This window comes from Gnatocerus cornutus, chromosome 8 (assembly GCF_029298725.1).
Source record: "Gnatocerus cornutus isolate USDA-ARS CGAHR chromosome 8, icGnaCorn1.1, whole genome shotgun sequence".
In the NCBI taxonomy this organism is placed as follows: Eukaryota; Metazoa; Arthropoda; class Insecta; order Coleoptera; family Tenebrionidae; genus Gnatocerus; species Gnatocerus cornutus.
In genome coordinates, this window is record NC_142240.1 from 16,647,857 (window position 1) to 16,674,850 (window position 26,994).

General features: G+C 36.9%; 7 protein-coding genes across 11 annotated transcripts; 4 read left to right on the forward strand and 3 right to left on the reverse strand.

The window, feature by feature from the left end:
* Positions 1-241: 241 nt before the first annotated feature.
* Positions 242-5,187, forward strand: LOC148170491 (protein croquemort-like). Of its 3 annotated transcripts, none has more exons than XM_088043184.1 (8): positions 242-425; positions 739-850; positions 3,094-3,534; positions 3,584-3,793; positions 3,840-4,051; positions 4,326-4,493; positions 4,550-4,747; positions 4,800-5,187. In XM_088043184.1, the coding sequence occupies exons 2-8, from the start codon at positions 782-784 to the stop codon at positions 5,041-5,043; spliced, it is 1,542 nt and encodes a 513-aa protein (XP_087899310.1). In that variant the 5' UTR covers positions 242-425; positions 739-781; the 3' UTR covers positions 5,044-5,187. The 3 variants fall into 3 exon arrangements, with proteins under 3 accessions (XP_087899310.1, XP_087899309.1, XP_087899311.1); XM_088043183.1 differs by having other exon boundaries at positions 754-850; XM_088043185.1 differs by lacking the exon at positions 739-850.
* On the reverse strand, positions 5,165-6,463 carry eIF3f1 (eukaryotic translation initiation factor 3 subunit f1). The gene is made up of 3 exons (XM_088043188.1): positions 6,285-6,463; positions 5,516-5,973; positions 5,165-5,468 (listed from the first exon to the last, which is right to left on the reverse strand). The coding sequence occupies exons 1-3, from the start codon at positions 6,391-6,393 to the stop codon at positions 5,199-5,201; spliced, it is 837 nt and encodes a 278-aa protein (XP_087899314.1). The 5' UTR covers positions 6,394-6,463; the 3' UTR covers positions 5,165-5,198.
* Positions 6,464-6,720: 257 nt separating this feature from the next.
* Positions 6,721-11,762, forward strand: LOC148170493 (uncharacterized). Of its 2 annotated transcripts, none has more exons than XM_088043179.1 (5): positions 6,721-6,812; positions 7,079-10,126; positions 10,167-10,307; positions 10,358-11,350; positions 11,402-11,762. In XM_088043179.1, the coding sequence occupies exons 2-5, from the start codon at positions 7,087-7,089 to the stop codon at positions 11,515-11,517; spliced, it is 4,290 nt and encodes a 1,429-aa protein (XP_087899305.1). In that variant the 5' UTR covers positions 6,721-6,812; positions 7,079-7,086; the 3' UTR covers positions 11,518-11,762. The 2 variants fall into 2 exon arrangements, with proteins under 2 accessions (XP_087899305.1, XP_087899306.1); XM_088043180.1 differs by having other exon boundaries at positions 10,179-10,307.
* A 163-nt stretch (positions 11,763-11,925) lies between these two features.
* Noa36 (zinc finger protein 330 homolog Noa36) lies at positions 11,926-14,384 on the reverse strand. Its single transcript, XM_088043187.1, has 4 exons — positions 14,141-14,384; positions 13,942-14,092; positions 12,232-12,628; positions 11,926-12,179 (listed from the first exon to the last, which is right to left on the reverse strand). The coding sequence occupies exons 1-4, from the start codon at positions 14,278-14,280 to the stop codon at positions 11,959-11,961; spliced, it is 909 nt and encodes a 302-aa protein (XP_087899313.1). The 5' UTR covers positions 14,281-14,384; the 3' UTR covers positions 11,926-11,958.
* On the forward strand, positions 12,667-13,781 carry LOC148170495 (uncharacterized). Its single transcript, XM_088043509.1, has 4 exons — positions 12,667-12,769; positions 12,955-12,992; positions 13,025-13,129; positions 13,179-13,781. The coding sequence occupies exons 1-4, from the start codon at positions 12,667-12,669 to the stop codon at positions 13,779-13,781; spliced, it is 849 nt and encodes a 282-aa protein (XP_087899635.1).
* Positions 14,378-16,673, reverse strand: TAF1C-like (TATA box-binding protein-associated factor RNA polymerase I subunit C-like). Of its 2 annotated transcripts, none has more exons than XM_088043182.1 (4): positions 16,555-16,673; positions 16,051-16,477; positions 15,645-16,002; positions 14,378-15,595 (listed from the first exon to the last, which is right to left on the reverse strand). In XM_088043182.1, exons 2-4 carry the CDS (start codon positions 16,102-16,104, stop codon positions 14,403-14,405), a joined length of 1,605 nt encoding a protein of 534 aa, XP_087899308.1. In that variant the 5' UTR covers positions 16,105-16,477; positions 16,555-16,673; the 3' UTR covers positions 14,378-14,402. The 2 variants fall into 2 exon arrangements, with proteins under 2 accessions (XP_087899308.1, XP_087899307.1); XM_088043181.1 differs by having other exon boundaries at positions 16,540-16,673.
* Positions 16,416-18,166, forward strand: LOC148170497 (cytochrome P450 6a8-like). The gene is made up of 3 exons (XM_088043186.1): positions 16,416-17,463; positions 17,511-17,762; positions 17,811-18,166. Exons 1-3 carry the CDS (start codon positions 16,434-16,436, stop codon positions 17,972-17,974), a joined length of 1,446 nt encoding a protein of 481 aa, XP_087899312.1. The 5' UTR covers positions 16,416-16,433; the 3' UTR covers positions 17,975-18,166.
* Positions 18,167-26,994: the final 8,828 nt, after the last annotated feature.

Here is a 26,994-nt window from a genome sequence, read left to right on the forward strand (position 1 = left end):
TGTCTAGTTAGTATTCCTAGTTGTATTAAATTCAAATAGATCCCACTTTTGGTACTGCTGGGAAATTTTTTTCATTGATTTTCTGGCCAGTTGGAGCGCCATACCCGACCCCAAATTTTGATTTTCCTGGTTTTTAAAACCTCGACATTCTTTGCAGTTTTATATTATTTAATTAAAAGCAATTTTTGAACATTTCTCTTTCGATGTAAGGAAATTCTTCTCTCTCTTTAATTGGGAAACAACTTTTCGAAATGCGATTGCGCATGTTCGAATTCCCATATGTTCGAATCTTGCGTTTGTTTTGGACTTTTGCTTGTAACGTGTTATGTACAGAATACAATTGTTTGTGCTGTGATGATTTTGTTTTTTGTTACTACTTGATAGTTTTTGATGTGAACGTTCTGTGATACACTTCCCACTTAAAGGTAATTATTAATTGACGCGCAATTTGCAAATTTTATCAAATGAGGTTATGTCAGAATTTTTTAATCATGAAATTTTCAACTGGCCAATGCTACTCATGTTATCTATCAGGAGCTCGTTAGTGATAACAACAGAATAACAACAGATTAATTGTAATTATGTGTATGTCAAACATCGATTTATGATTCAGACTTTAACCTTGAGTTTGTTTTTTAATGAAGAAGTCGATATTAAATTTAAAAAGTTTGTAATTCCTATTTCACTCTCGCCTTTGCTTAATTTTAACCTTGATCTACAATTATTTCATCAAAACAGGATTAATTTTTACAGTTTTCCTTGGAAATTACAAACCATTAATATGGAGGACCCATTATTGAATGTCCAGGGTGATACAACATACCATGAAACCATTCCCATCCTCAATAAAGTAAAAATTGTGTTTGTGATGTCTTTAAATATAATGGAAAAACTCTACTCCAGAGTGCCATGACAAACTGTCATGATGTCATGACTTGCTTCAATTCTGGGAACTGTCTTGCCATTATCGTCATTTCTTTGTTACAATCAATAACAAAATAATTATTTCTTAGAATGACACCCAATTCTAGAATACCATTAAATCGAAATTTGGTAGAATTATTGGACTAGATTTATTTACATTTCCAAAATGTAATACACTGGCGGCCAAAAATAACTGCTACAATTTTTTCGTCATTGTAGAGTGGGCTAAAAACTACTTTATTGTACTACTGTTAGGATGTTATAGGATCTACTAAGATTAAATAGGCAATAATTAAAGGTGCCGATTGTCAATTTGTTTATCTGTTTTATTAATGTCATTGTAAACCTACCATAACAATCATTTTGACGACTTAATGATTGACATCCAGATTTACACAACTAAATTTTTGAAAAAATAGCGCCCAAGACTTTTGACCGGCACTGTACTACCTATACAGGTGTCCCAGAACGCTTAATTTTAATACTGCAAAATATACGAGCACACCTTTGCATAATGAACTATGATGTAATATTTGGTTGCCTTGTTAGCTAAAAATTTTTACATGCAATGCAAGTTTTTTCCAGGGAATATGAAATGAGCGATACATCAAGGAAAATGCGTTATGATTAGTCAATTTCAAATGCTTGTAACTCAAAAACTATAAGTCCTTGCACATATTGCAATACAACGAATAATTTATTTTTAAAATTAAATGCGAGCGTTTGTTTGTTTTGACACCTGTATGTAGAATTATAATTCAAAAATTATAAAAACATGTTTGTTTTTTTATCGTAAGCTACTATGTAATGGCATACTAATATAATAGTAACATGCTTTTACTAACGTCTGCATAACATTATGCTTTGTTGGCTAAATAACACGAATATTTTCGTCTATCTGTCAATAATTTCGGTTCACTTGGATTTTAAATTCGAAAATTAAAACAAAATCTCGTGGAAAACACACATCTTTTATCACAGTGTGTTGTCATCTTTTGACTCGATGGACAATAGCTCGTCTTGTGATAAAATGAATCATTTCTGTCTCTAGTTTTATAGCTATTTCTTCATTGACAATGGCACGATTTTACACATGAGGTTTTCGTAAAAATTTAAATTATACTGTCTGATACTATTTTATCTTTTATCGATAAAGCAAGTACAATGTTGTCGCTTTTTTAAATTTTCTTTTTGATACCAGCTATAACTAGACGTTTCTTATCAGATTATTTTGGGACTCTCAGCTTCCGTGGTCAAGCATTCATTATTTATTTGACATGACTAAAATACGTTTAATTATTTAATTATTATGTTATTGCGACTAAAATTGTTCCAAGTTTTTTTTATTCCTTCTCGATTTTTTGTATGTTCTTTTGTTTGTTTTTGTATTTTTATTATTCTTTGTTCATACATTGTTAAGTTTCTTTGTTTTTCGTTTCACATTTATCTCCTTATTTTTTTTTAATTTAACGTTTTTGAGATCGGGCATAAACAAACTAGAAAACCTCCCTAATAATGCTTATTAAACTGCTTAAATTCATTGTCTGATAAATCAATCATTTCTCGTGCCATATTATAAAAAAGAAGATAGGCATGTTCTTAAAGGCCACTTGAGTAATACAGTTTTAGAATATTGTGATAGGTTGAAGAGTGTGCATTGTCTTTATTAAAAAAAAATACTCCTACAATACACGCAGTAACAATTGGAATTAAATATAGAGAGACTAACTTAGGACTTTTTAGTTTTTCGTTTCTTCAACTGAACAGTAAGTAAAATTTTGTTTAAAAATTACTGACCTAATTTAGTTGAATTCTGTCTTCTTCGGGGTATTTGTTTTTATAGTTTATCTTAATTTTATTTGTGAATATAAAATTACCTAAACTACAACATTTAACTTGAGTAGATAAAAAATACGAGTAACAATTTTCTTATCAAGTTTTTCAGATAGATGTCTTGACCACGAAGTTCGTGTTGTTTTCTCAATTATTCATGAAATGCAAATGACTAATGACTATAATTAGATATATTCAATGACTAACATCTCGTGGACAAAGTTTTAAAAATGTTGCAGTGATAATAATGTTGATAAGTGCATGACAAGAACCAGCCGCTATAATGCTCATCAGTAATTTAGTTCCAATTCCAGTGTAAAATTGTTTAATTTTTAGAAAACGATGCCTTGTTGTACGCCTAAATGTCAAAAATGGACCCTGTTCGGCTTCGCCGTAGCCTTCGTAATCATCGGTCTAGTCCTCGCTATCTTTACCAGCACCATCGTGGCAGCGATAAAGGACAACCAACTAAATTTAGGCTCTAAAGACACGACCGAATACAAAATGTGGGTGGAAACCCCCATCCCTATGTACATAGACTTCTATCTCTGGAATTGGAACAACTCCGAAGAAGTCATCAAGTCCAATTGGACGGCGAAACCGAGCTTCAACCAAATGGGTCCTTATAGCTTTCACGAAAAACATTACCGGAAAAACGTGGTTTTTAACGACAATCGCACTCTGACTTACCAAACGCAAAGAATCTGGCACTTTGCCCCGGAGAAAACGACGGGGTCTTTAGATGACTTGATAACAACCATAAATCCGATTCTTGTCGTAAGTTCTCCCTGTTATCAAATTTTTAAATTTAATCAACGCGTGGTAGGTTGTGGGGAATATGGTCAAGTTCAAGCACCCAATTGTGAAAATGGGAGTCAACTTTTTCCTCGAAGAGAAGCGAGTGAATTTAACAGTTACAAAAACAGCAAGAGAGTTCATTTTCGACGGTTATGAAGACCCCATGTTGGATTTGCTACAACACTTGCACTTGAGACATCTCAAGATCCCGTTCACGAAATTCGGCTGGTTCGCAGAGGTGAGGAATTTTATCGTTTTTCGCAGTTATTTCAATCTTTTTTTAGCGAAATGGATCTGTTGATTATGATGGTACCTACAACATGTTTGATGGTACCGACGACATGAGGAAGTTGGGAAGATTCACCGCTTGGAATTACGAAAGCCATACTGAATATTACGGAGGTGAATGTGGGAGAGTTAATGGTACGAGCGGAGAGCTGTGGTACCCCGTTGGAGACGATGAGAATGTTCGAATTTTTGCTCCGGATGTCTGCAGGTGGTGTTTAATTATATCATACGCGGTGATTCTAGTGATAATTGTACAAAAATTTAATTGTTATTTATACCTATACGCACAGGGGGAAAGATAAGAGAAAATCAATTGTGTTATTGAGCTACTGTTTGATTTTAGTAAGCTCTGCTTGTCTAGATATGTTTTATCTTACAATTGATTATCCAAAGTTGAGTGTTCAAATTTCGCGCCCCTACAAGAGTTTTTCCCGCTCCCTTTATTCAAAACTAGTTCGTTAATTTCTTTTTCCTTATTTTAGCACAATAACTCTAGTCAGAGAAGGAAATGAAGAAATGTTTGGTGTAGAAGGCAACAAATACGTAGCAGACCGAAGAACGCTGGACAATGGCACAGCTTATCCAGAAATGTCCTGTTTCAGTCCTGGGGAAGTTCTTCCAACCGGAGTTCGAAACGTCTCGCAGTGCAAGTAACTTTACCACATGTCACATCTATTGAGTTTTTTTTTAAAACAAATTGTTGTAGATTCGGCGCCCCAGCCTTCTTTTCCCAGCCTCATTTTTATTTAGCTGATCCATCGTTCCGAGACGCCATTGATGGGATGGTTCCTAACAAAACAGAACACGAAATTGTAGTTGCCTTGGAACCCACCACTGGGATTCCCCTAGAAGCCCGAGTTGCGGCTCAATTAAGTCTGAGAGTTGAGGAGATCGATCGAATAAAGTAATTTATCACGGTTGAAGTAACATGTAGTATGAAAAACTGTTGATTTTAGGTTGTTGAAAGGGATTAAAACCCACTTCTTTCCCGTGCTGTGGTTCAAGCAGTACGCTACCATCAACCAGGAGCTGCTTAATCAAGCAAAATTACTAATTCTTTTACCAGCGGTTGGTCAGTATACAGGGTTTGGACTTTTGGGTCTGGGGTGTCTCCTCTTTATAACTTTTGGTATTCTTACGTGGAAGAAATACTGGAAAGGTAGTGACCAAGAGTGTTTGCTAAACCAAGACAATTTTTAATACTCTGTTTCAATAGCGCCACCTGTCGGAGTGTTTAGCAATAATTGTAAGTGATTGTGCTGTGATATATTGCTACTTGACCATTTTTACGTGCGGGCATTGTAAATATCTTAAAAATAAATCTAAAAAAATGTTTTCATATAATTTAGTTAAAATTACACTGATGTTAACAAAGTAAGTTTCTCGTTAAGTTGTAACTGCGTCTTAATCAACTGTGATAATGTAATGACCATCAGTAAGTCTTTTACGTTGCTATTGAACATTTCCGAGAACTGTTCGTTGGTCATGTGAGGAACGGAGTTGATTAGATCCAGAAGAGCTCTTCCCACGGCATTATTAGGTTGGACTTTCCCCGCCAATACGTCCTCGACGTACTGCAGGACTTGATCAAGCAATACCCCCATCTTAGTCCCAGCTTCTGACACCTATAACTGGCGTTAAGACAAACCGACAACCCCTTTCTTCAACTTACTTGAGCTAAATCTAACATAGGGTGTACATTCCTCGATCTTCCTCCTCCTGTGCCAATAGTCTTCTGACACAACTGCAATCCAAAGATCTCAGGATCATAACAAGTCACATCTATCGGTATCGACGTGAACATGCAACCTTGTTTCCCGTTCGGGACTCCCAAGGAGACACACACGTAGGCTTTGAGCCCCATGCGGCTCCCTTGCAGACTAGTATCCAGAGTCACGTGAACGGGATTATTGCATTCACGGGCGTAGTACTCGTGGATGACTGAGCTATGGTTGGTTACTTCATGGCCTGTTGCCCACCAGCCCACTATGCTCTCGTTGGAGTTCACACGACGATTCAGATCATGCACGTCCATGGCGTAGTTCAGTTCAGCTTCAACTTGGTCAACCGTTTCTTTGTGGGGGACGCAGAAGCAGTTGATGACTTCGACGATGCCTTTGTCGACATTGCCTGAAGATGAAAGTTTAGTTATTTCAACAAAGAAAAAGTTTAAACAATTATGTATTTATAGTGAGAGTTTCCAAGTTGACATTTAAGGTTAGGTCCACTCAACATATGCTTTTTATGACTATAAAATTATAATCATAAACACGTTCTGAATGTATAAATGCAGCAAAATAAGGCGAATAACCGAGGAGAGATCGGCGTGCCCCAAAGACTTCAGAAGAAAACTTCAAACGGAGTTCAGTTTTGACGTTTCTAGGTTAGGTTCTGTCGCTTGTTTCGGTGGGTCTCAATCACGAAAAAATGGCCAAACTCACCAAGCAGAGTTCCGATGACTCGATGGGAGTCGGCGTTCCTCCTTTCATAAGCATCCACGATCTGGAAAAGCACTACCGGATGGATTCTCACGTGCAAATTAAGCGCCATTTTGACGTGTGAACGAGTAACGATTTGCCATGCGCGTAGCTGTCAAAATTCATGTCTGCCAATATCACCTAGCTGAATTTCCCTACATTCCGTTCAAATCTGTGAAATTCTCCGTTTTGTTTCGTTAATAAATCGTCGAAATTTTGTCGTTTTTTTCCGGGTTTTCGCACGGAACCACTGAAAATCTTCAATGTTTCGATTGGTGTGCTGCTTGTAATATTTACATTTGTGTTTGATGCAAAATCGGCACCTCCAAGTTTGACTTTTAGTATTGATGGCTCGCATCAAAATGGTTTCGCGGCCCACCACTGGCTGTGTGTATGCGTTGTTTTGGTATATCCGCAATGCAGGCGTGCCGGATTTATACCAGCTTGTAGTGAGTGCATCCTGGATATTTCTGGATAAAACTTAAAACGCTGGTGAGTATTCAAGCCAGAAATTGTGGGACTCACCCCTCCCCCGCGTATTTACGATTCGAATTCATTTGTTTATTATTGACAAGCGACACTACTAGATTGTCATTGTAGATAATTTGCTTGGGTGTTAGGTTTAGCGTGCCTCATTTTGGGGGCTCTCGACCGTCGTAAAGTCAATCTCGCCAATCATAACCCAAAATAACCTCGAAATCGAGGGAAAAATGCAGAGGTCAAACACCCTAATGAGGCTCATTCGTGTTTGATTTTAGGCCCGAAAATGGACTCAGACACCACAGATGACACCTCTTCAGATTACACAACGGAATCCTCAGACGACGATGGCATGGAAACTGCTGAAATACACGGAACTAAACTTCAATTACCTCAAGGTCTCTGTGAAAGAAAAGACATCTTTCTTTCCGTCCTCTCAGGAGAGACGTGGAACTCGTTATCGGAAATCAACAAGCAACACCTGCAAACTTTCCTGCCCAATTTCCCAGAGAACGATGATGAAGAGAAGAACAAGACGTTACAGAAGCTCTTTGATTGTGAAACCTTCCGGTTTGGAAGCCCCCTGGAGAAGTTTCACGAAGACCTCAAAGCTGGTTATTTCCGCCCAGACATTGCCAACATGCGAAGGTTCATCCAAAAGGCGCAGAAGAAGGAAGCTGTTTATAGATACAAGAAATTCAGGGAGAAGCTAAAACAGGACGTGCTGGAATCTCAGAAGAAGTTAGTCAGTCAAGTGAACAATCTCCCTCCAGGAGTGGAACCGAAAGTAGAGAAAATCCATGACCCCAATCTAAATTACATAGTTCATCGCACGAAAAGGCGGTACTTTCAAATCCTAAGCTCAATCCAAGCGAAAACGGACGACAGTTACTGTTCCCCGGATGAGAACTACCCGGAGGGCCCCCCTGTCCCGCTGTCGAGGAAACAACGTCGACATCTCAACAGCATCCGCAACAGCCACTCCTCTGATGTTTTCACGTCGACAGTATCAGCAAAACCCGGACTTGACTTGGAGAGATTCATAACTCCATTGCGTAATCCGTTTTACATCACTGACGACACGTACAAGAGTTTAATTTCGGAGCATAAGCGCCGGAAAGTCGATCATTGGAATAACCCCGAATTTAATACGAAAAGTCTCACTTTATCAGACATTGTAAATAGGACACAGTTGCCTTACATTAAGAATCTTACGTTTACTCCCAAGCATCACACGGAAAAAGTAAGGAAGAAGAAGAAAGAAGTCCGATTAAGCACGCAATCCCCGAGCTTCGCCCACAGTTCCAACTCTGAGCTCGAGTCAGATTCGGACTCTTTTGTAAGCGTAAATCACGTGAAAAAAGTGAAAACGAACAGAAACGTAAAGAAAAAGAGTGAAGTTAAAACGGAGTTGTTTACGGCGCCGAAAGTTGAAGTGCCCACAGCCCCCGTGATAAAAAGCACTTTTCCGCAATACGGGAAAGTCACTCCGGTTACTATTTCAGATCTGGAGGTCATTGATATGATGGATATCCCCATTGATTTGGACAGTTCAGATATAGACATTCTAGAATTGAACAACAAACCTGAACTAATGCAAGAAACCCACTCAAACTTCTTATCTTTAGTAAGAGACATAATCTGTTCAACGAACGAGCATCGGATGAGTCTCGTAACATTAGAAGAACGATTAAAATCGTGGCAGGAAAACCCGATAAGCCCCTTAAACGACTGGTATAGCTTCTCAGACAATTGGATTAGTTTGCTCAAGAGTGCGGTGAATTTCCTCTGCGGGAATTCCCCGGAACAACCCGATGATTTCGTACCATACATGGAGTACAAAATTTCCCTAGATATGTACCAGTGGATCGGTGCAGGGCGCGATTCAGACGCTCTCTTGGCACCACTTTGTAACTACTGGTTGGAGCACCGAAGCGATGGAAAAACCAAGGAAAAAGACAAAGAAGAAATCGACGTGGAACTATCAGACCGATCGCAAACTCCTCCCCCACCTCGTTGTCCGACCAATTGGACCGTCCGCAAAGCCACTTGTGACGAAATCAAAGATTTCCGGGAACAAGAACGGAAACGATACGACAATCCTCACAAAGCGTTCACGTACCGTTGCAACGGGTACGAGAGTGTCGTGGGACCTTTGAAGGGTATTTACAATGCTTCAGTTGGTAACACAAAAGCTCGAGGTCACACTATGCTTAACGCTGATAGGCCGAATTTCGTAACGATATTGTCATTGGTTCGAGACGCCACCGCGCGATTACCCAATGGCGAGGGGACACGTGCTGATATCTGCGAGCTTTTGAAAAGTTCGCAGTATATTTCTAGCACAGCCCCGGATAATGTCTTGCAATCTGTGGTAAGTGGAGCTTTGGATCGGATGCACACGCAATTTGACCCGTGCGTGAAATACGATCCCAAAAGGAAAATATGGATATATTTGCACAGAAATCGAAGCGAAGAAGATTTCGAACGGATTCATCAACAGTACCAAGGTTTGAACAAGTCAAAGAAAGCTGCAACGAAGAAAGCGACGCCCAAGCCCAAACCCAAGTCTGATAAAGTCGCCAATAAAGTAATCAAAAACGAAGAGAAGAAGAGCTTCAATAAAATTAAGACCGGGGAAAATGTCACGCCAAAAACCAATTCTCTGCTTATTACAAATCAGGAAAAGACGTCCACTGCGGAGGAAAAAGAAATTACCGACGCTCTACAAGCCATCGTGCAAAGCAGAGTCGCCACGTCTAGTCCGACGGTAAAACAGAGCACTGTTGCAAAGCCCAAAGGCTTAGTGAAGATAATATCACCCACTCAAGGGAAATCCCTTATAATTCCTTCAAGTAACGCTGTTATTAAACAAATTCAAGAACAGAGAGCCACGCCTCCGAAACAATTTAACCAATCACAAGTAGTTGCTCAACAGCTTCTTCAAACTTTACAAGCCAAACAAAAACAACAAAGCAATCAACATAAAAACGAAGAAAAGACAGAGATAAAAACAAGCCAACCGCAGTTCATCCAAAGCATCACACCTCAACAATTGCAAAATATAAAGAACGTCACGTTGGTAAGAGGAGTGACGCAGGCGGAGCCAACCAAAATAGGCGGAGCTCTGTCGGAGCAAATACAAATTAAGACACAGGCGACTTTAACTCCTGCTCAACAACAGCAGATTTTACAGACAATCAAACAGAAGATTCTCCCTCAAGCCACAGTTCTTAATCCTCAACAACAACAGCAGATTATTTTGAAGCAGAAAGCGTTGCAGAAACAGTTGGTTAGTCAACAACAAGCTAAACAAGTTACGATTGGTACGTTTTGAAGTGGGCGTGATTTAAGTTTGTTTAATAGGTCGTTTTGCAGACGGTGCCAAAGCCGGGTTGACGCCACAGAGCCCTGTGGTGGCTAAAGTCTTGACGAACGCCGCTGGACAAGTCATTTCAGTGGAGAGTTTATTGGCGCATCAGAAACAACACGGATCGCTGCCTCAAGGTATAAATATTTAGTTCTGCTTTTGTCCGTTTTTTTATTTTAATTTTCAGGTACGACTTTGCGCGTTTCCGGTGCGAAAGGCGGCCCCACCAACATCATCCAACTCACAGGAACCTCGAAACAAAGTCCGATCGCCCAATTCGCAGTGGCCTCTCAAAACAACATCATAATAACGAGCCAACCGAAACTTGTTGTTGCTACGGCGACAACCACAACGACGACAACAACAACGGCCACTCTTGCAGTTAGTACGACAATGACGACCACCAACGCGAAACCAGTAGCGCGCGTCACCGCTAATAAAATTCAACCACAGGCTGTTAATGCCAACAAGTTCCCTCAGAAACTCACTCAGCAACTCATCAATGCCAAACTTATAACGTCCGATGGTCAAAAAATCGTTCAACCGAAGATCTTCATGAGTCAGCAGAGTCAAGTTAAATTAACATCCGCTAAAAACATCTCGTTAACATCAAAACCGATGACGTTGGCAGCAAATGCTAACACGATACGAATGGTCAATGCTGCTAATCTGAATTTAACGCATATAGGAGGCAAACCGGTGCTGTTGGCGAGTAAAGGAACGACGATCCAAAACATCCAAGGCCAAAACGTCATCCTACAAACGCAACCAAACACCAGCGGCGGCTCGTTGGTCTTGCAGAACGCCGTAAAAGCACTACCAACCACCCAACAAAGCACCCCGCAAAATTTAAATATAATAAATCAACAGAATGTCGTGTTGGCACCGCAGTTAAAAGTCCAGACGCCGCAACAAGTCGTTTTCAGCTCGGGGGTGAAAACTGCGCCCAACCAAAGTATGACTCAAGGACATATCGTCTTGGAAGGACATCCGGTTCGGTTACAGACCTCCACGGCAGCCAACACGCAGCGGGTGGTTTTAGCAAGTCAAGGACAAGGGGGTCAAATTGTGGCACAACAGATTTTATTACCGGCCGGGTTTCAAGGAACTGCTATAAATATCAAGGCTTTGCAAGGCGTCAAGGTCATACCACTAGCTCAAGCACACGGACAGGGAAGAGGTAATTTTCTGGGAGATGTTGAAAAATTGTTTTAAATTCACGGATTTTCAGGTGTTCAAGGTCGGCAAGTCTTTGCACGAGTTATGAGCCCCACTGTGGTGAAGGCAGCAACCAGTTCAAGCACGTCAGAAAAAAGCACGGATCCTGCAATAACAACGTCAGACTAATGTAAATATGTTTTAGTTTGATTACTAATGTATTCATAGGTGTAACAATTTTTAACAAAAAAACACTAAGCAACTCAATGTAAATTATCTCGATCCTGGTTGTAACATTTTTTATTTATTTCTGGTTTTTGTGATGTAAATATTGTAATAGTGATAAGTAGGTAATTTGTTTAATAATTTATGAATGTGTAGCTGCATTACTACGAAAGAAAAAACTTAATAAATTTAGGTTACCTTTTTATAAAGGGGAATTTTTACTTTTATGATTTTAATGCCGAACTGTCAGGGTTACCAACAGATTTCTAAACTTCAAGGCTCCTTAATCACAATTGTATCTGTCATACCAACTTAATTTGGTCGACATTTGGGGAATAACTAAAACTGAAATTCGTCACGGTGATAAAAAAATGACTTTAAATGAAACTTTATTGAAAAAATGGTTTACGATTGTTTCTCCTCATTTTCTTTCTCCGAGTCTTCACTGCTGTCTTCCGATTCCTCTTCATCATCATCGTCATCATCGTCGTCGTCGTCGTCATCTTCGTCATCATCAGAGTCGTCAGCTCCATAATACGCATATCCACCCGCTTCTCCACCATAATAATCATCGTCGTCATCATCATACGCGGCTTGTCCCTGTCGTCCAAACTTGTGGCTTCTCGCTAAAAAAGTATTTTTGTACCAAATCCCAGTAATTTTTCCAACTCGACTCACTCGACATGCTAAGATCCTTCGTTTGCGACGTTTCATATCCACACTTCGGACATGGAATCGCCTTATTCTTATCATATTTGAATCCTTTCCGCCTCACATGGTCCTCGCAATAACACGTCTTGCATCTGAGACAAGAATACTGTCCCAACTTATTGCACGACTGGCACTTGTAGTTCTCCGATTCGAGGACTTGACATGAGGCTTGGTGCTCAAATTGGTCGTCTTCACAGAGGAAACTGTCACAGAACGAACATTTGAAGAGGCGTCCGCCGTGGTCCCAGACCCCGCGTTGACATTCGATGCAGACTGCGTCTTGCAGAGGACACGTGCACGCGTGGGACTGAAGACACTTGCGGCCGTGGCATACCCACGCTTCGCAGAAGTCGCAGATCGCGCCCTGAAAAAACGGCTTCATTATAAAATTTTTGATACTGAATGGGTTGGCAACAGTTGACTGCTTTTGTCCTCCAATTCCAAAAGAAGCAGTGTTACAAACATACTTCTTATTTCAAAGAGCATGGAAATTCCGTTGATTCATGTAATCTCTAAAAATTACGCACCATAATACTGTATAATAAAAAGTTAATTATTTACGACCTGCAGTTAGTTATCGAATTATTTGATTACAATTAATATGTAATTAATCTGCACCTAATCGTACTATAATTTAAATAAGCGATAACATAATATTATCGATTAGAAAAATTTATTAATTATTTTAAGTGTTGGATTATCATAATCTGCATCTAAGACCAAGTGGCGTTTCCTCGACTATAAAAGCCGCGTGAAACAGAACCGAAACCAAACTCAATCGTGTTCTCATCTCCTGAACAACTCAAGCAACAACAAAATGAAATTCTTCATCGCCTTCGCCTTAGCAGCTCTCGCTACCATTCAAGTAAGTCTCTACTTTTTTGTGTATTTAACACCGTTTTCTTTCCCTCTAGGTGAGCTCTTCTGCCTCCGTGGAAGACGCCGAATTCCAACTGAAACTCCTCCGTGACGAAACCACCCGCCGCATTGACGAAGCTTTCGGGAAACATTCGAGGATGTCCAACGAAGTCGATGAAGTAGCTCTTAAAACCAAGCAACGTGGATTGGAGGAAATTGAGAAGAAAACCGACAAAGTCCAGGCGAAACTCAAAGCTGATCAAGCTCTAACTCACAGATGTCGTGGTTCCAGGGACCATATCTACGCTCATTTGAAACAATTGCACTCTGATGAGTTGGTGAAATGTGTGGACCAACAAGGAAGTGGAAGTGTAAATGTTCTCTCCAAACAAAGAATGGATTTGGTGGAATATGTCTGGAACGCCATTTATGAAGAAGAGAAGAATATTATTGTGTGTGGTAGGAAACCACACTGCTTGGAAGGAGCTGTGGCCAACATCAAGGATAAAATGGATGAAGTTCTTCATGTAATCAATGATGAGGTGAAGATCAGTAACCACAACAAGGAAGTCCAAGTACAGGCCATCAAGGCTTGTGGCAGCAGGAGCATTGCTAATGTTGAGTTTGCTTTGAGCAAGATTCCTACTTGCTCTTATTAGTCTTCAGGCTAACATTGTAGCATTTGGAATGTAATTACAATTGGAAATTGAATAAAGTTAATCAGCTTATACTTGTTTCTACTTATTTCTAATACTGATGTGTTGGTGCAATCAGTGCTACCAACATATTTCAAACTCCAAAGCCGCATGGTGTTCTTACCACCATCCCAATCCCTGTGGTAAAAACTCCAGGATGCTTGACCACACAGTCTCCTGTCTTCAGCATGCACTTCACCTTGCCGCATTGAGCACACACCGGCAATCTCTGCACACTCTGACAAAAGTAGCAAAACGCTCTACTCCTCTGTTTCCTAAAACCGCCAAAATAAAATTCAGAGAAACATCCAAAAAGCACTCACCGATGACATTTTTCACATTCCATCGTAACATTGCAAGGATGCTGAGCCAAACTCACGTTGTCTTTGGCAGTTCGAATTTCCTTCTGTCGGAGTTTCTGCTTTTCAGCTTTCTTTCGTTGTCCCGTTTTCTTTTTTGGCATTTTCAAGCTGTCACGGAGAAACTGTCATGAGGTTTGAGGTTGACACTTACTGAACATAACCTCAATTGCGTTGGCAGCGTGGCGGTAAATTTGAATATTGAAAGAGAAGTTTTCGGTTTTATTCAGAAAAAATATTGAGAGTCTATCCAATCATTGACTTTGTCAAGAGGAGCAACCTCTGGGACGATCACATCTTCGCGGTCTTCCTCCTCTTGGTCCCAAATTGAGAGGAAATTCGTGGCCAACTCCCCCATGTTGTCTTTCTGGTAACGATTTTTAAAGTGGTTGAAAAAGTAACCAATTTTCTTCGGTTTCTGCGTGAATTTGGTTAAATGTTTCTCTTCAATTCGTTTGTTAAAAGAGAATTTTATCTCGCTTGCGTTCACGACGTTGGTCAAGTGCAGAGGCCTCGGACTACTCGGTAAAATGTTTATCCATGAATACAAAGCCTCAATTGGAGTCTCCTCACTTGAAAACCCGCTGACTTCTTGTTTAAAAATATCACCCAAACTATTCGCTGTGTAAAGGGTCGTTTTACCACCATCCCCAATGAGTTTGACTCCTCCAACAGACATTCGTAACCGCTCTCCAAGATTTCTCTTCAAAAGAAGATCCTTCTTTAGTCTGCATCGATTTAAAGTATCTAAAACACTCGGTACGTGTGTAGGTAAGCTCCCGATGGGATCTCCACTGAAGACGACTTTTTCTTTAACACTCTGAGACGCCAGGCACAAATAATTCCCATCTAAATCCATGAAACAAGGCGAAGACTTCATTAAATGACTACAGAATTCCACAGTCTTGAAAAATCTGAGGTCCGTTCTGATCAAATGATGGCGCGTGGCCAAATATAAGACATTCCCGGCCGTTTTTAGAGAACATAAATAATCGCAAGGGCTCAAATCCAGATCCAATACTTTTTCATTTTCAGAACGTTGATCAGAAATTCGAAGTTTCTTATTTAAAATTGCGACACTATTGGTGTCGATAAACTCAAAATGAACAACTTTATCAATACAAGTTTTTTGTCTAGTTTCAATGTCGTAAAGTCTGAGTTTTAGGTCAGGTAGAATTACCCCCAAAGTAGTTTCATTAATTTTTGCTTCAAGAATGTCTCTTTTAAACTTTTTCGTTAGAGCAACTTGAGTAAGGTCGTCAATGCTTGTAAATTTGAGCAGAGTTAAGTCATTGGAGTGTTTAAGTAAGAGAAATGTGTTTCCATTGGTGTTGCATGACGACATTCCTGTGATTACCGTCGAGGCTTTCTCGCTTTGTAACTTTTGAGGTTTTAAAGGGTTTGACAGGTCCGTAGCATCTAGAAGTACGTAAGAGAATAAGTAATTAAACTCCGCAGTGGAACTTACATAAATTATTTTTGATGTCTGGTGTGACTAAATAATTATGACCACCAAATCTGAGGTGTTCAAGGCGCCCCATTGAAAAATACGGATTATAATCACAAGCGAATGGAGCCTCCTTTCTCTCCAAATTGCACACATTCAGCAGCCCCCTTGTTATTGTAGCGTGTGAGCCACTAAAAGTTTGATCTATTCTGCTTCTCACAGCACCAAAGTCTTTGTGAAGGAGCCCCAGTTCACTGTTATACTCCTCTAATTTGTCGTTAAATTCTTTAATTATGTCTGTTTGCGAGTATTTCATGGGCTTGGAAATTGGGTACGGAAGTTGGATGTTGGATTTGGTGTCCTCATTGTTGAAAAAATTCTAAAATTGTGAAAATAAATGGGAGCTAAACCAACGGAGGTTACTTACTGTGCTGAAGTTTAGATCTAAATAATGGGGGCACAAATCATCGTCCACTTTCATTTTTTGAATTTGCTCTAACCTAACTTTTTGAACGTGTGACAGCTGATGTTATGCAACCATCCTATCACTAAGCGCGTAATTCAAATTCGTAGTAAATAAAAAAAAATCCTAAATCGATCAATATAAATATGCAACCTTGTTCTTTACAAAATAAAATGGAAATGTAAATATTCACTCTCATTGTTAAGAGTAAACAAGTCGTTAGGTTACAATTGCATACTCACCTAGCAATTAGAATATTTATTATTTCCTGTTGATTAATCGGTTTTTAAGAATGTTTGTTTCATTTTCACCTTTTAAAACCAGTTGTATAGTTTAATTTCTTTCAGATGTTTGTTATCAGCGTGATCTTGTTCGTAGTTCTCATTCTTTACTACAAATGGAGATTTACATATTGGCGACGAAGAGGCGTCCCTTTTGTGGAGCCAACGATACCATTTGGTAACTTACAGAATCCATTATCACCAAACGATCCAATAGGAGTTGTTATAAAACACCTCTACGACGAACTAAAGAAGAGAAAATGTCGCTATGGTGGTGTGTATTTCTTCACTCGTCCCATCCACCTTCTGGTAAATTTACAATGCGTTCAAGACATCTTAGTCAAAGACTTTAAATATTTCACTGAGCGTGGACTGTACTACAACGAAAAAGACGATCCTATTGGCACCCACTTCTTTACTCTAGGTGGTACAAGATGGCGGAACATCAGAGTCCCATTGAGTCCATTTTTTTCTTCCGGAAGAATAAAAGAGATGTTTCCTCTCATAGTCACTTGTGGAGAAGCCTTGGAGGAGAAAATGGAAACCTTGTCCAAGAGTCACCAGCCGTTTGATACTCGTGAGATCTTCGCGTGTTTCAACACCGACGTTATCGGATCTTGTGGTTTTAATTTGAAATGTAACACTTTAAAAAATGAAAACTCTCCTTTCCGGCGTTTTGGTAAACAGTTCTCAATTTTCAATCGTTTGAGATTGTCACAGATCACCTTTGCCGCAAACTTTCCGGAAGAAGCAAGAATGTTGAAAATCAGAGCTGTTCCTAAAGAAACCTCCGACTTTTTTAGTGACGTTTTTGGAAAATGTATTAGAAACAAAGAAAACAGCAGTGACTACATGCAATTACTGTTACATTCCAAGTTGAAGCTTCAAGAAGTGATTGCGCAATGTTTCGCCTTGTTTATTCCCGCTGTTGAAAATCCTTCGACTGTACTGATGTGGGCGTTATACGAGCTTGTAGACAATCCAGCTATTCAAGAGAGACTCAGAAAAGAAGTTTATGAGACTTTAGAATGGCATCGTGGTAAAGTAACTTATGAAGGGCTTCAGGAGATGAAGTACATGGATCAAGTGCTCAATGGTTCTTATTGTCACTATTTACTTCCTTTTGATAAATTCTTGTTGTAGAAACCATGAGGAAATATCCTGTTATACCATTCATAACCAGGCAGTGCACAAAACGCTATAAAATTCCGGGTGACAATGTAACACTAGAAAAAGGAATGCGAGTCGTAGTATCTATCATGGGAATCCATTACGACGAGGAATATTATCCTGATCCGTACAAGTTTGATCCTGACCGCTTCAATGAAGAGAATTGTAGGCTTAGACCGAAATATGCTCACATTCCTTTCGGCGAGGGCCCCAGAAATTGTTTCGGTAAATTTTTCAAACTTTCCTATGCATTAATCTATGTTTTATTGACAGGTATGCGATTTGGGCTAGTGGCCATGAAAGTCAGTCTTATTTTTCTGTTAAAAAAATACAAGTTTACGCTGAACGAGAAGTGTAAAAAACCGTTGAAGTTTGCAACAGAGTCTGTGTCTTTGTTTGCTGATGGTGGCGTGTGGATGGATGTTGAAAAAGTGTAAATAAATAATAAAATTGTCTGCAGAGTCACAAAAACTTGTTTGTTTAATAAAAAAAAAGACAATTAGGGATTAAAAACCAAAATTTCGTAATAATCAGCATCGACTATGATGAGCTCTCTATTATTGTCTAAACCCACAAAACTACCAACAAGAGTTCGCTCCGTTGGCACTTTTCCGACATATACATCTCCTTGGTAATAAATCCGGGCAATGTAAAGAACTGTTGTTATTTCTAAAACCATATAACTAATTTTAAAATAAGTAATTCAAGAACAGAATTCACCTTGAAATCCCCGATCACTGGCCGTCTCCCTTCAAGATCAGTTAGAAACGTTGAAGTCGTAGTACCAAGCCATGTAAATTCGTTTAATTCTCCACATAAAATCTAAATTTAACAGCTCAAAGAATACGAAATTGAAATTGTTCAAATACCTTAATTTCTTGGGTGACATGTGCAGCTCCGTCGTACTCCACGTAAACATCCGTAAGAGAATCTGAAGATACTTCGCCCACGATTATACCTCTTTCAGCAACATAAGCTTGGACGATGTAAATGTCACTTCCATTAGTTTTTTTTCCAGCGCGGATAGCATTCGCCGGAATTTCGCGATCGAAATTGCACCAAGCTAAATTTTACTTTGTATTTACGTACTTTAAAATAAGACAAACTGTACTTACACTTAAGTGCAGACGAGGATGTAGCTGCACTTAGAAACAATAAAAATAAAGTATAGAAGAACATTTTTGATTTCAGTTTAAGCGGTACTCTACCATATCGATGATGAGCTAAAATCTTGACACGATAAAACGAGTTGTGGTTAAAACAAAGGTCAAATATTTTTATCTGTTTAATTTAAATTGATTTTCTACATTGATTAAATCTGTTGGAGTGTGGAGTGTGTGTGAAGTGTTTTAAGGGATTTTTCTTGAACGTTTAATTGTGAAATATTTGCAGCAGCAAGTGTTACCAAAGATGCAGATCAGAAATAATCTAAATCTAATCAAAAACAGTGCAATTACTTAAAAATATGCAATAATTAATTTTTCATATTTGTCTCAATTAGGAATTATTTCTAGTATTACAAATGGTGGAGGTGCCGGGTTGAACCTAATTAGTTTTGCATTTTTATAAGTACCGAAACCATAGAGGACACGGTTTTAGCAAACTACAAAAACATTATAAATCTTGCTAAAAGCATTTTGTCTGCCTTACTTTGATTCCCAAATCGTAATTAGCAGCAACATCTTCTGTTATTCTCATACGAACTGGTCGCATTAAATTCGCAAGAATGATTACATACGTTTGTTTATTTTCTTTGTTCCATTTGTACCATTTCAATAAATAAAAAGTGTGGAACATTTCTTTTGTCTACGATAAAGTTTTTTAAACGAGGCGGCTATTTTACACTAATAAACTTACAACATCTTCAAATCGTTGTCCGTAAAGCATTATGAGAGCTTCAGCAGACACACTGGTCAAACACAGAGGAACAAGTCTCAAAAATATGATATATAATCCTTTAAATTTTAAGATGAAAAAAATCAAACAGATTGTGAAGAACAAGCCAAGAAATAAGTAAGATATCATAAATATCCAAATTTTTTTGACGGTTTGATTTAAGATTCTGAAAATATTGTTTTTAAAAAAGTTTATAATATTCGAGATACTTAAGGAGTTGATTGTGTCGTATCACCACAATCTTAAGTGTTGTTTTAATTTCTTCCTGAAGCTCCCTACAGTACACGTCATCAGCACTATCAAAATCTATACCTTCCAGAAGACTCATCATAATTTGATACTGATTTTTCAAATGAGACAAGTAGTATATCACCCTATACAAAGTGCCGAAACTGACACAAATTGCAAAAGCACAACAAACGCCAAAAATAATCGCTACGATGTTTTTCCATTGAGGATTAATAAAATCTTTCAACAGAACGTACGCGATGTACACTTCTTCATCAGCTTTCGTTGGAAAGAAGAAAATGAAGCCACTAATAATCGCCCAGAAACAATTAAAAATCAAAGAATACTTCAGAAGCGTCGATTCTTTCCGTAGCTCTTGTGTTAGTTTACTCGTCTTACCTCTCGGCATCCATACTTTCAATTCTATGAGACGTTGCAATAGATAATCATCCAATTTTAGAATATTTGCAAAGCTTAAAATTGCCTGAAAACTACCTGTAACTTCTTGGAAACGTGCACGGAGACGTACAAAAACAAGTAGAAAGGTACTCGGACCATAACGTAAGAAGTAATGTCGGTCAAAATTCTTCATGAATAAGTACATTTGTAGCATGACGACTAACAGATTAGTTTGGAGATTCCCAATCACCAAGAAGTGGAGAATCTTATTTTTGTAAATGTCGAAAGAAAAGTAACGAATATATTCTAATGTGTCTTCTGCAAGGACAACTCAGTGTGTGTTAAACGACGTGAGATTTACCTTTAGGATAGTCAGTTATTTCTATTCCAAAATTTTTAGTTTTTTTAGATGCGTTGGCTCTGTTAAAGTTGGTCATAAGAAAATAAAAAAGAAGGTTTAAAGTCTCTTACGACATTGCAGCACGTCGACTTCTTTGCGCTTCTAAACTTAATCTGTTCGAAGGATAAACTGTCGGTTATTTAATGGGTTTTCTCAGGTTAATCGATCTCTTCCATCGACTTTTAACGATCAAACCAAGCAAATGAATATCAATCAATTATTCAATAATTTACTGCTATTAGTGTAAATTATGCCAATTAGATTACAAGAAGTTTTTAGTTTTATTAAATGGACAAAGTCGTGGATAAACGAAATGTTTCAAGTTTTAAATTTAATTGTTCCTTAAATCTTCTTGTAAAAGTTTTTTGAAGAATTGCAAATTTTTCAATAACTACATTTCATATTCGAATGACTTCCAAACCCAAATTCAAATGAGAATAAATAAAGGAGTATTTTAATTTTATTTTAATTACAGCTGAATTATAATAACAAAAAGCTTCGTCAAATACCCTAAATCGTCGTTCTATCAATCGAAAAAATCTAACGGCACTGAACGATGATTGGCAGGTCTTTTACTAATTTTCCAAAGTTTCTACAAGTTTCTAGCTCCAAGTTTCGTACCTCATGGAAAATTTTTGTGCTGTTGTTTTTAGTTCAGCACTTAGTTGACACATCACTAAAACAAACATCTACAAGAAATGTCACTACTAGAAAAGTTCCAATTTTTACCCTCAGAGTTGGACTCAAGCTGCCACTACCAACAACAACGTATGAAGTATTCTTAATGACAACATCTAAATTGATCAGACTATTTAACACCGTTAAAAAGAAATGTAGTCAAAATGACCCAGCTATAAAAATTGTTTAAAGTGTTGGAGTGTGTGTGGAGTGTTTTAAGGTATTTTTTTTAAATATTTTAACTGTACAAGATTTGCAGCAAGAAGTGTTAACAAAGATGCAGATCTGAAATAATCTAAAACAGTGCAATTACTTGAAAGTATGCAATAGTTAATTTTGCATATTTGTTACAACAATTGATTATTTTTAGTATTACATAGTATATTTAAAAATGGTGGAGGTGCCGGGTAAAACCTTTTTAGTTTTGCATTTGATTAAGTACCGAAACCGTAGAGTAAACGGTTTTAGCAAACTACAAAAATATTATAATTCTTGCTAAAAGCATTTATCTGCCTTACTTTGATTGCCAAATCGTAATTAACAGCAACATCTTCTGTTATTCTCATACGAACAGGTCGTATTAAATTCGCAAGAATGATTAGATACGTTTGTTTATTTGCTGTGTTCCATTTGTACCATTTCAATAAATAAAAAGTGTGAAACATTTCATATGTCTACAATAAAGTTTCTTATACTAATACTTTTAAACTACTTTGCACTAATAAACTTACAATATCTTCAAATCGTTGTCCATAAAGCATCATGATAGCTTCTGTTGACACACTGGTCAAGCCCAGGGGAACAAGTCTCAAAGATATAATATATAATCCTTTGAATTTTAAGGTGAAAAAAATCAAACAGATTGAGAAGAACAAGCCAAAAAGTATGTAAGATGCCATAACAATCCAAAATTTTTTGATAAGGTGATTTGAGGTTCTGAAAAAAATATTTTTACGAGAGTTTATAATATTAGAGATACTTAAGGATTTGGTTGTGTCGTAACACCACAATTTTAAGAGCTATTTTAATTTTCTCCTGAAGCTCCTTGCAGTACACGTCATCAGATGTATCAAAATCTATACCTTCCAGAAGACTCATCATAATTTGATACTGAATTTTTATGTGAAACACAACGTAGATCGTCCGATACAAAGTGCCGAGGCTGACACAAATTACAAAAGCACAACAAACGCCAAAAATAATCGCCACGATGTTTTTCCATTGAGGATTTATAAAATCTTTCAACAGAACGTACACGATGTACACGTCTTCATCAGATTTCGTCGGAAGAAAGAAAATAAAACCACTAATAACCCCGCAGAAATAATTAAAAAAAAAAGAATACTTCAGAAGCGTCGATTCTTCCAGTATCTCTTGTGTTAGTTTACCGATCTTACCTCTCGGCATCCATATTTTTAATTCTATGAGACTTTGCAATAGATAATCATCGAATTTCAGAACATATGCGAAGCTAAAAATCGCCTGAAAACTACATGTAACTTCTTGGAAACGTGCACGGAGACGTACGAAAACGAGCAGAAAGGTAATGGGACCATATTGTAAAAAGTAATGTCCGTCAAAATTCTTCATGAATAAGTACACTTGTAGTATGACGACTAACAGATTAGTTTGGAGATTCCAAATCACCAAGAAATGGAGAATCTTATTTTTGTAAATGTCGAAAGAAAAGTAACGAAGATATTCTAATGTGTCTTCTGCAAGGACAACTCAGTGTGTGTTAAACGACGTGAGATTTACCTTTAGGATAGTCAGTTATTTCTATTCCAAAATTTTTAGTTTTTTTGGATGCGTTGGCTCTGTAAAAGTTGGTCATAAGAAAATAAAAAAAAAGGTTTAATGTCTCTTACGTCATTGCAGCACGTCGACTTTTTTGCGCTTCTAAACTTAATCTGTTCGAAGGGTAAACTGTCGGTTATTTAATGGCTTTTCTCAGGTTAATCGGTCTATTTCAACGACGCATAACGATCAAACTAAGCAAATGAATATCAATCATTTATTCAATAATTTACTGCTATTAGTGTAAATTATGCTAGGTAGATTACACGAAGGTTTTCAGTTTTATTAAATGGACAATGTCGTGGATAAACGTAATGTTTCAAGTTTTAAATTTAATTGTTCCTTAAATCTTCTTGTAAAAGTTTTTGAAGAATTGCACATTTTTCAATAACTCTATTTCATATTCGAGTGACTTTCAAACCCAAATTCAAATGAGAATAAATAAAGGAGTATTTTTATTTTATTTTAATTTCAGCTGAAGTATAATAACAAAAAGCTTCGTCAAATACTCTAAATCGTCGTTCTATCAATCGAAAAAAATCTAACGGCACTGAACGATGATTGGCAGGTTTTTTACTAATTTTCCAAAGTTTCTACAAGTTTCTAGCTCCAAGTTTCGTACCTCATGGAAAATTTTTGTGCTGTTGTTTCTAGTTCAGCACTTAGTTGACACATCACTAAAACAAACATCTACAAGAAATGTCACTACTAGAAAAGTTCCAATTTTTACCCTCAGAGTTGGACTCAAGCTGCCACTACCAACAGCAACATATAAAAATAGAGTCGAAACCAATAAAGTATTCTTAATAACAACATTTAAATTGATTAGTCCGTTTAACACCGTTAAAAAGAAATGTAGTCAAAACGACCCAGCTATAAAAATTATTTAAAGTGTTGGAGTGTGTGGAGTGTTTTAAGGTATTTTTCTTAAATATTTTAACTGTGAAAGATTTGCAGCAAGAAGTGTTAACAAAGATGCAGATCTGAAATAATCTAAATCTAATCTAAAACGGTGCAATACTTGAAAGTATGCAACAGTTAATTTTGCATAATTACTACAATTAAGAATCATTTTTGGTATGACATATCATATTTAAAAATGGTGGAGGTGCCGGGTAGAACCTTTTGATTATTTTTGCATTTGTATAAGTACAGAAACCGTAGAGCAAACGGTTTTAGTAAACTACAAAAACATAATAAATCTTGCTGAAAGCATTTTATCTGCCTTACTTTGAGTCCCAATTCGAAATTAAGAGCAACATCTTCTGTTATTCTCATACGAACTGGTCGGATTAAATTTGCAAGAATGATTACATACGTTTGTTTATTTTCTTTGTTCCATTTGTACCATTTCAATAAATAAAAAGTGTGGAATATTTCATTTGTCTACAATAAGTTTCTTACACTTGGCGGCTACTTTACACTGATAAACTTACAACATCTTCAAATCGTTGTGCACAAATCATTATTAGAGTTTCCCCAAACACACTGATCAAGCACAGGGGAACAAGTCTCAAAGATATAATAATTAATCCTTTAAATTTTAAGATAAAAAAATCAAACATATTGTGAAGAACAAGCCAAGAAGTAAGTAAAATGTCATAAAACTCCAAAATGTTTTGATGGTTTGATTTGAGATTCTGAAAAAAATATTTTTATGAGAGTTTATAATATTTGAGAAACTTAAGGAGTTGGTTGTGTCGTATCACAAAAATCTTAAGTCTTGTTTAAAATGTTTGTTGTATCAAAATCCATAACTTCTAAAAGACTCAACATAATTTGAAACTGAGTTTTAAAGTGAGACATGTGGTATATCATGCGATACAAAGTGCCGAGACTGACACAAACTGCAAAAGTACAACAAGCTCCAAAAATAATCCACGTCAGGTTTTTCCATTGAGGATTAATAAAATCTTTCAACAGAACGTACACTATGTACACTTCTTCATCAGCTTCCGTCGGAATGAAAAAAATGAAGCCACTTATAACCCCGCAGAAACAATTCAAAAACATTAAAATCGTCAGAAGCGTCGATTCTTCCTGTATCTCTTGTGCCAGTTTACCGGTCTTATTTGTCGGCATCCATACTTTTAATTCCATGAGACGTTGCAATAGATAATCATCAAATTTCAGAATATTAGCGCAGCTTACAATTACCTGAAAGCCACATGACAGCGTCAAAATTCTTCATGAATAAGTTCACTTGTAGCATGACGATTAACAGACAAATTTGGAGATTCTTTATCACCAAGAAGTGGAGAATCTTATTTTGGTAAATGTCAAAAGAAAAGTAACGCAGATATTTTAATGTGTCTTCTGCAATTACATTTCAGTGCGTGTTAAACAACGTGAGATTTACCTTTAGGATAATCAGTTATTTCTATTCCAAATTTTTTAGCGTTGGCTCTATTAAAGTAAGTGATGAAAAAATAAAATGTTTCAAGTTTCTTACGTCATTGTAGCACGTCGACTTCTTTGCGCTTCTAAACTTAATCTGTTCATAGGGTAAACGGTCGGTTATTTAATGCGTTTTCTTAGGTTAATCGGACTCTTTGATCGATTTATAACGATCAAACTAGGCAAATAAATATCATTCAATTATTCAATAATTGTTGTTATTAGTATAAATTAAATTAAGTGGATTACAAAAAGTTTTCAGTTATATTAAATGGACATCATCGTGGATAAATGTAATATTTCAAGTTTTAAATTTAATCGTTGCTTTAATCTTCTGGTAAAGGTTTTTTGAAGAATTTTTCCCAATAACTCCACTATTTAAGTGACTTCCAAAACCAAATTCAAATGAGAATAAATAAAAGAGTTATCTTTTATTTTGATTTCAGCTAAATTATATTTAATAACCAAAAACTTTGTCAAATACTCCAACATGCTAAAAATCGGCGTTCAATTAATCGAAAAAAATCTAGCTACACTCAACGATGGTTGCCAGACTTTTACTAATCGTTCAAAGTTTCAACATGTTTCTAGTTTCACTTTTCGTACCTCATGAACAATGTTTTGTGCCGTTGCTTTTACTTCATCACTTAGTTGACATATTACTAAAACAAACATCTACAAACAGTGTCACTACTGGAAAATCTTTAATTTTTACCGAAAGAGTTGGAGTCAAGTTGCCACTACCAAGAACAACGTATAAAAATTGAATGGAAACCAATAAAACATGCTTATTAACAACATTTAAAATCATCAGACTATTGAACATCGTAAAGAGAAATGTGATCAAAACGACTAGATTATTTAAAGTGTTGGAGTGTAGGGTGTGGAATTTTTTAAAGTATTTTTCTTGAACGTTTAACTGTGAAATATTGGCAACAGGAATTGTTAACAAAGATGCAGATCTAAAAAAATTTAAAACAGTGCAATTACTTGAAAGTATGCAATAGTTAATTTTGCATATTTGTTACAACAATTGATTATTTTTAGTATTACATAGTATATTTAAAAATGGTGGAGGTGCCGGGTAAAACCTTTTTAGTTTTGCATTTGAATAAGTACCGAAACCGTAGAGTAAACGGTTTTAGCAAACTACAAAAATATTATAATTCTTGCTAAAAGCATTTATCTGCCTTACTTTGATTGCCAAATCGTAATTAATAGCAACATCTTCTGTTATTGTCATACGAACTGATCGCATTAAATTCGCAAGAATGATTAGATACGTTTGTTTATTTGCTGTGTTCCATTTGTACCATTTCAATAAATAAAAAGTGTGAAACATTTCATATGTCTACAATAAAGTTTCTTATACTAATACTTTTAAACTACTTTGCACTAATAAACTTACAATATCTTCAAATCGTTGTCCATAAAGCATTATGGATATTATTAAGCTTCTGTTGAAGCCTCAAAGATATAATATATAATCCTTTAAATTTTAAGGTGAAAAAAATCAAACAGATTGTGAAAAACAAGCCAAGAAGTAAATAAGATGCTATAACAATCCAAAATTTTTTGAGAATGTGATTTAAGGTTCTGAAAAAAATCTTTTTACGAGAGTTTATAATATTCGTGATACTTAAGCATTTGGTTGTGTCGTAT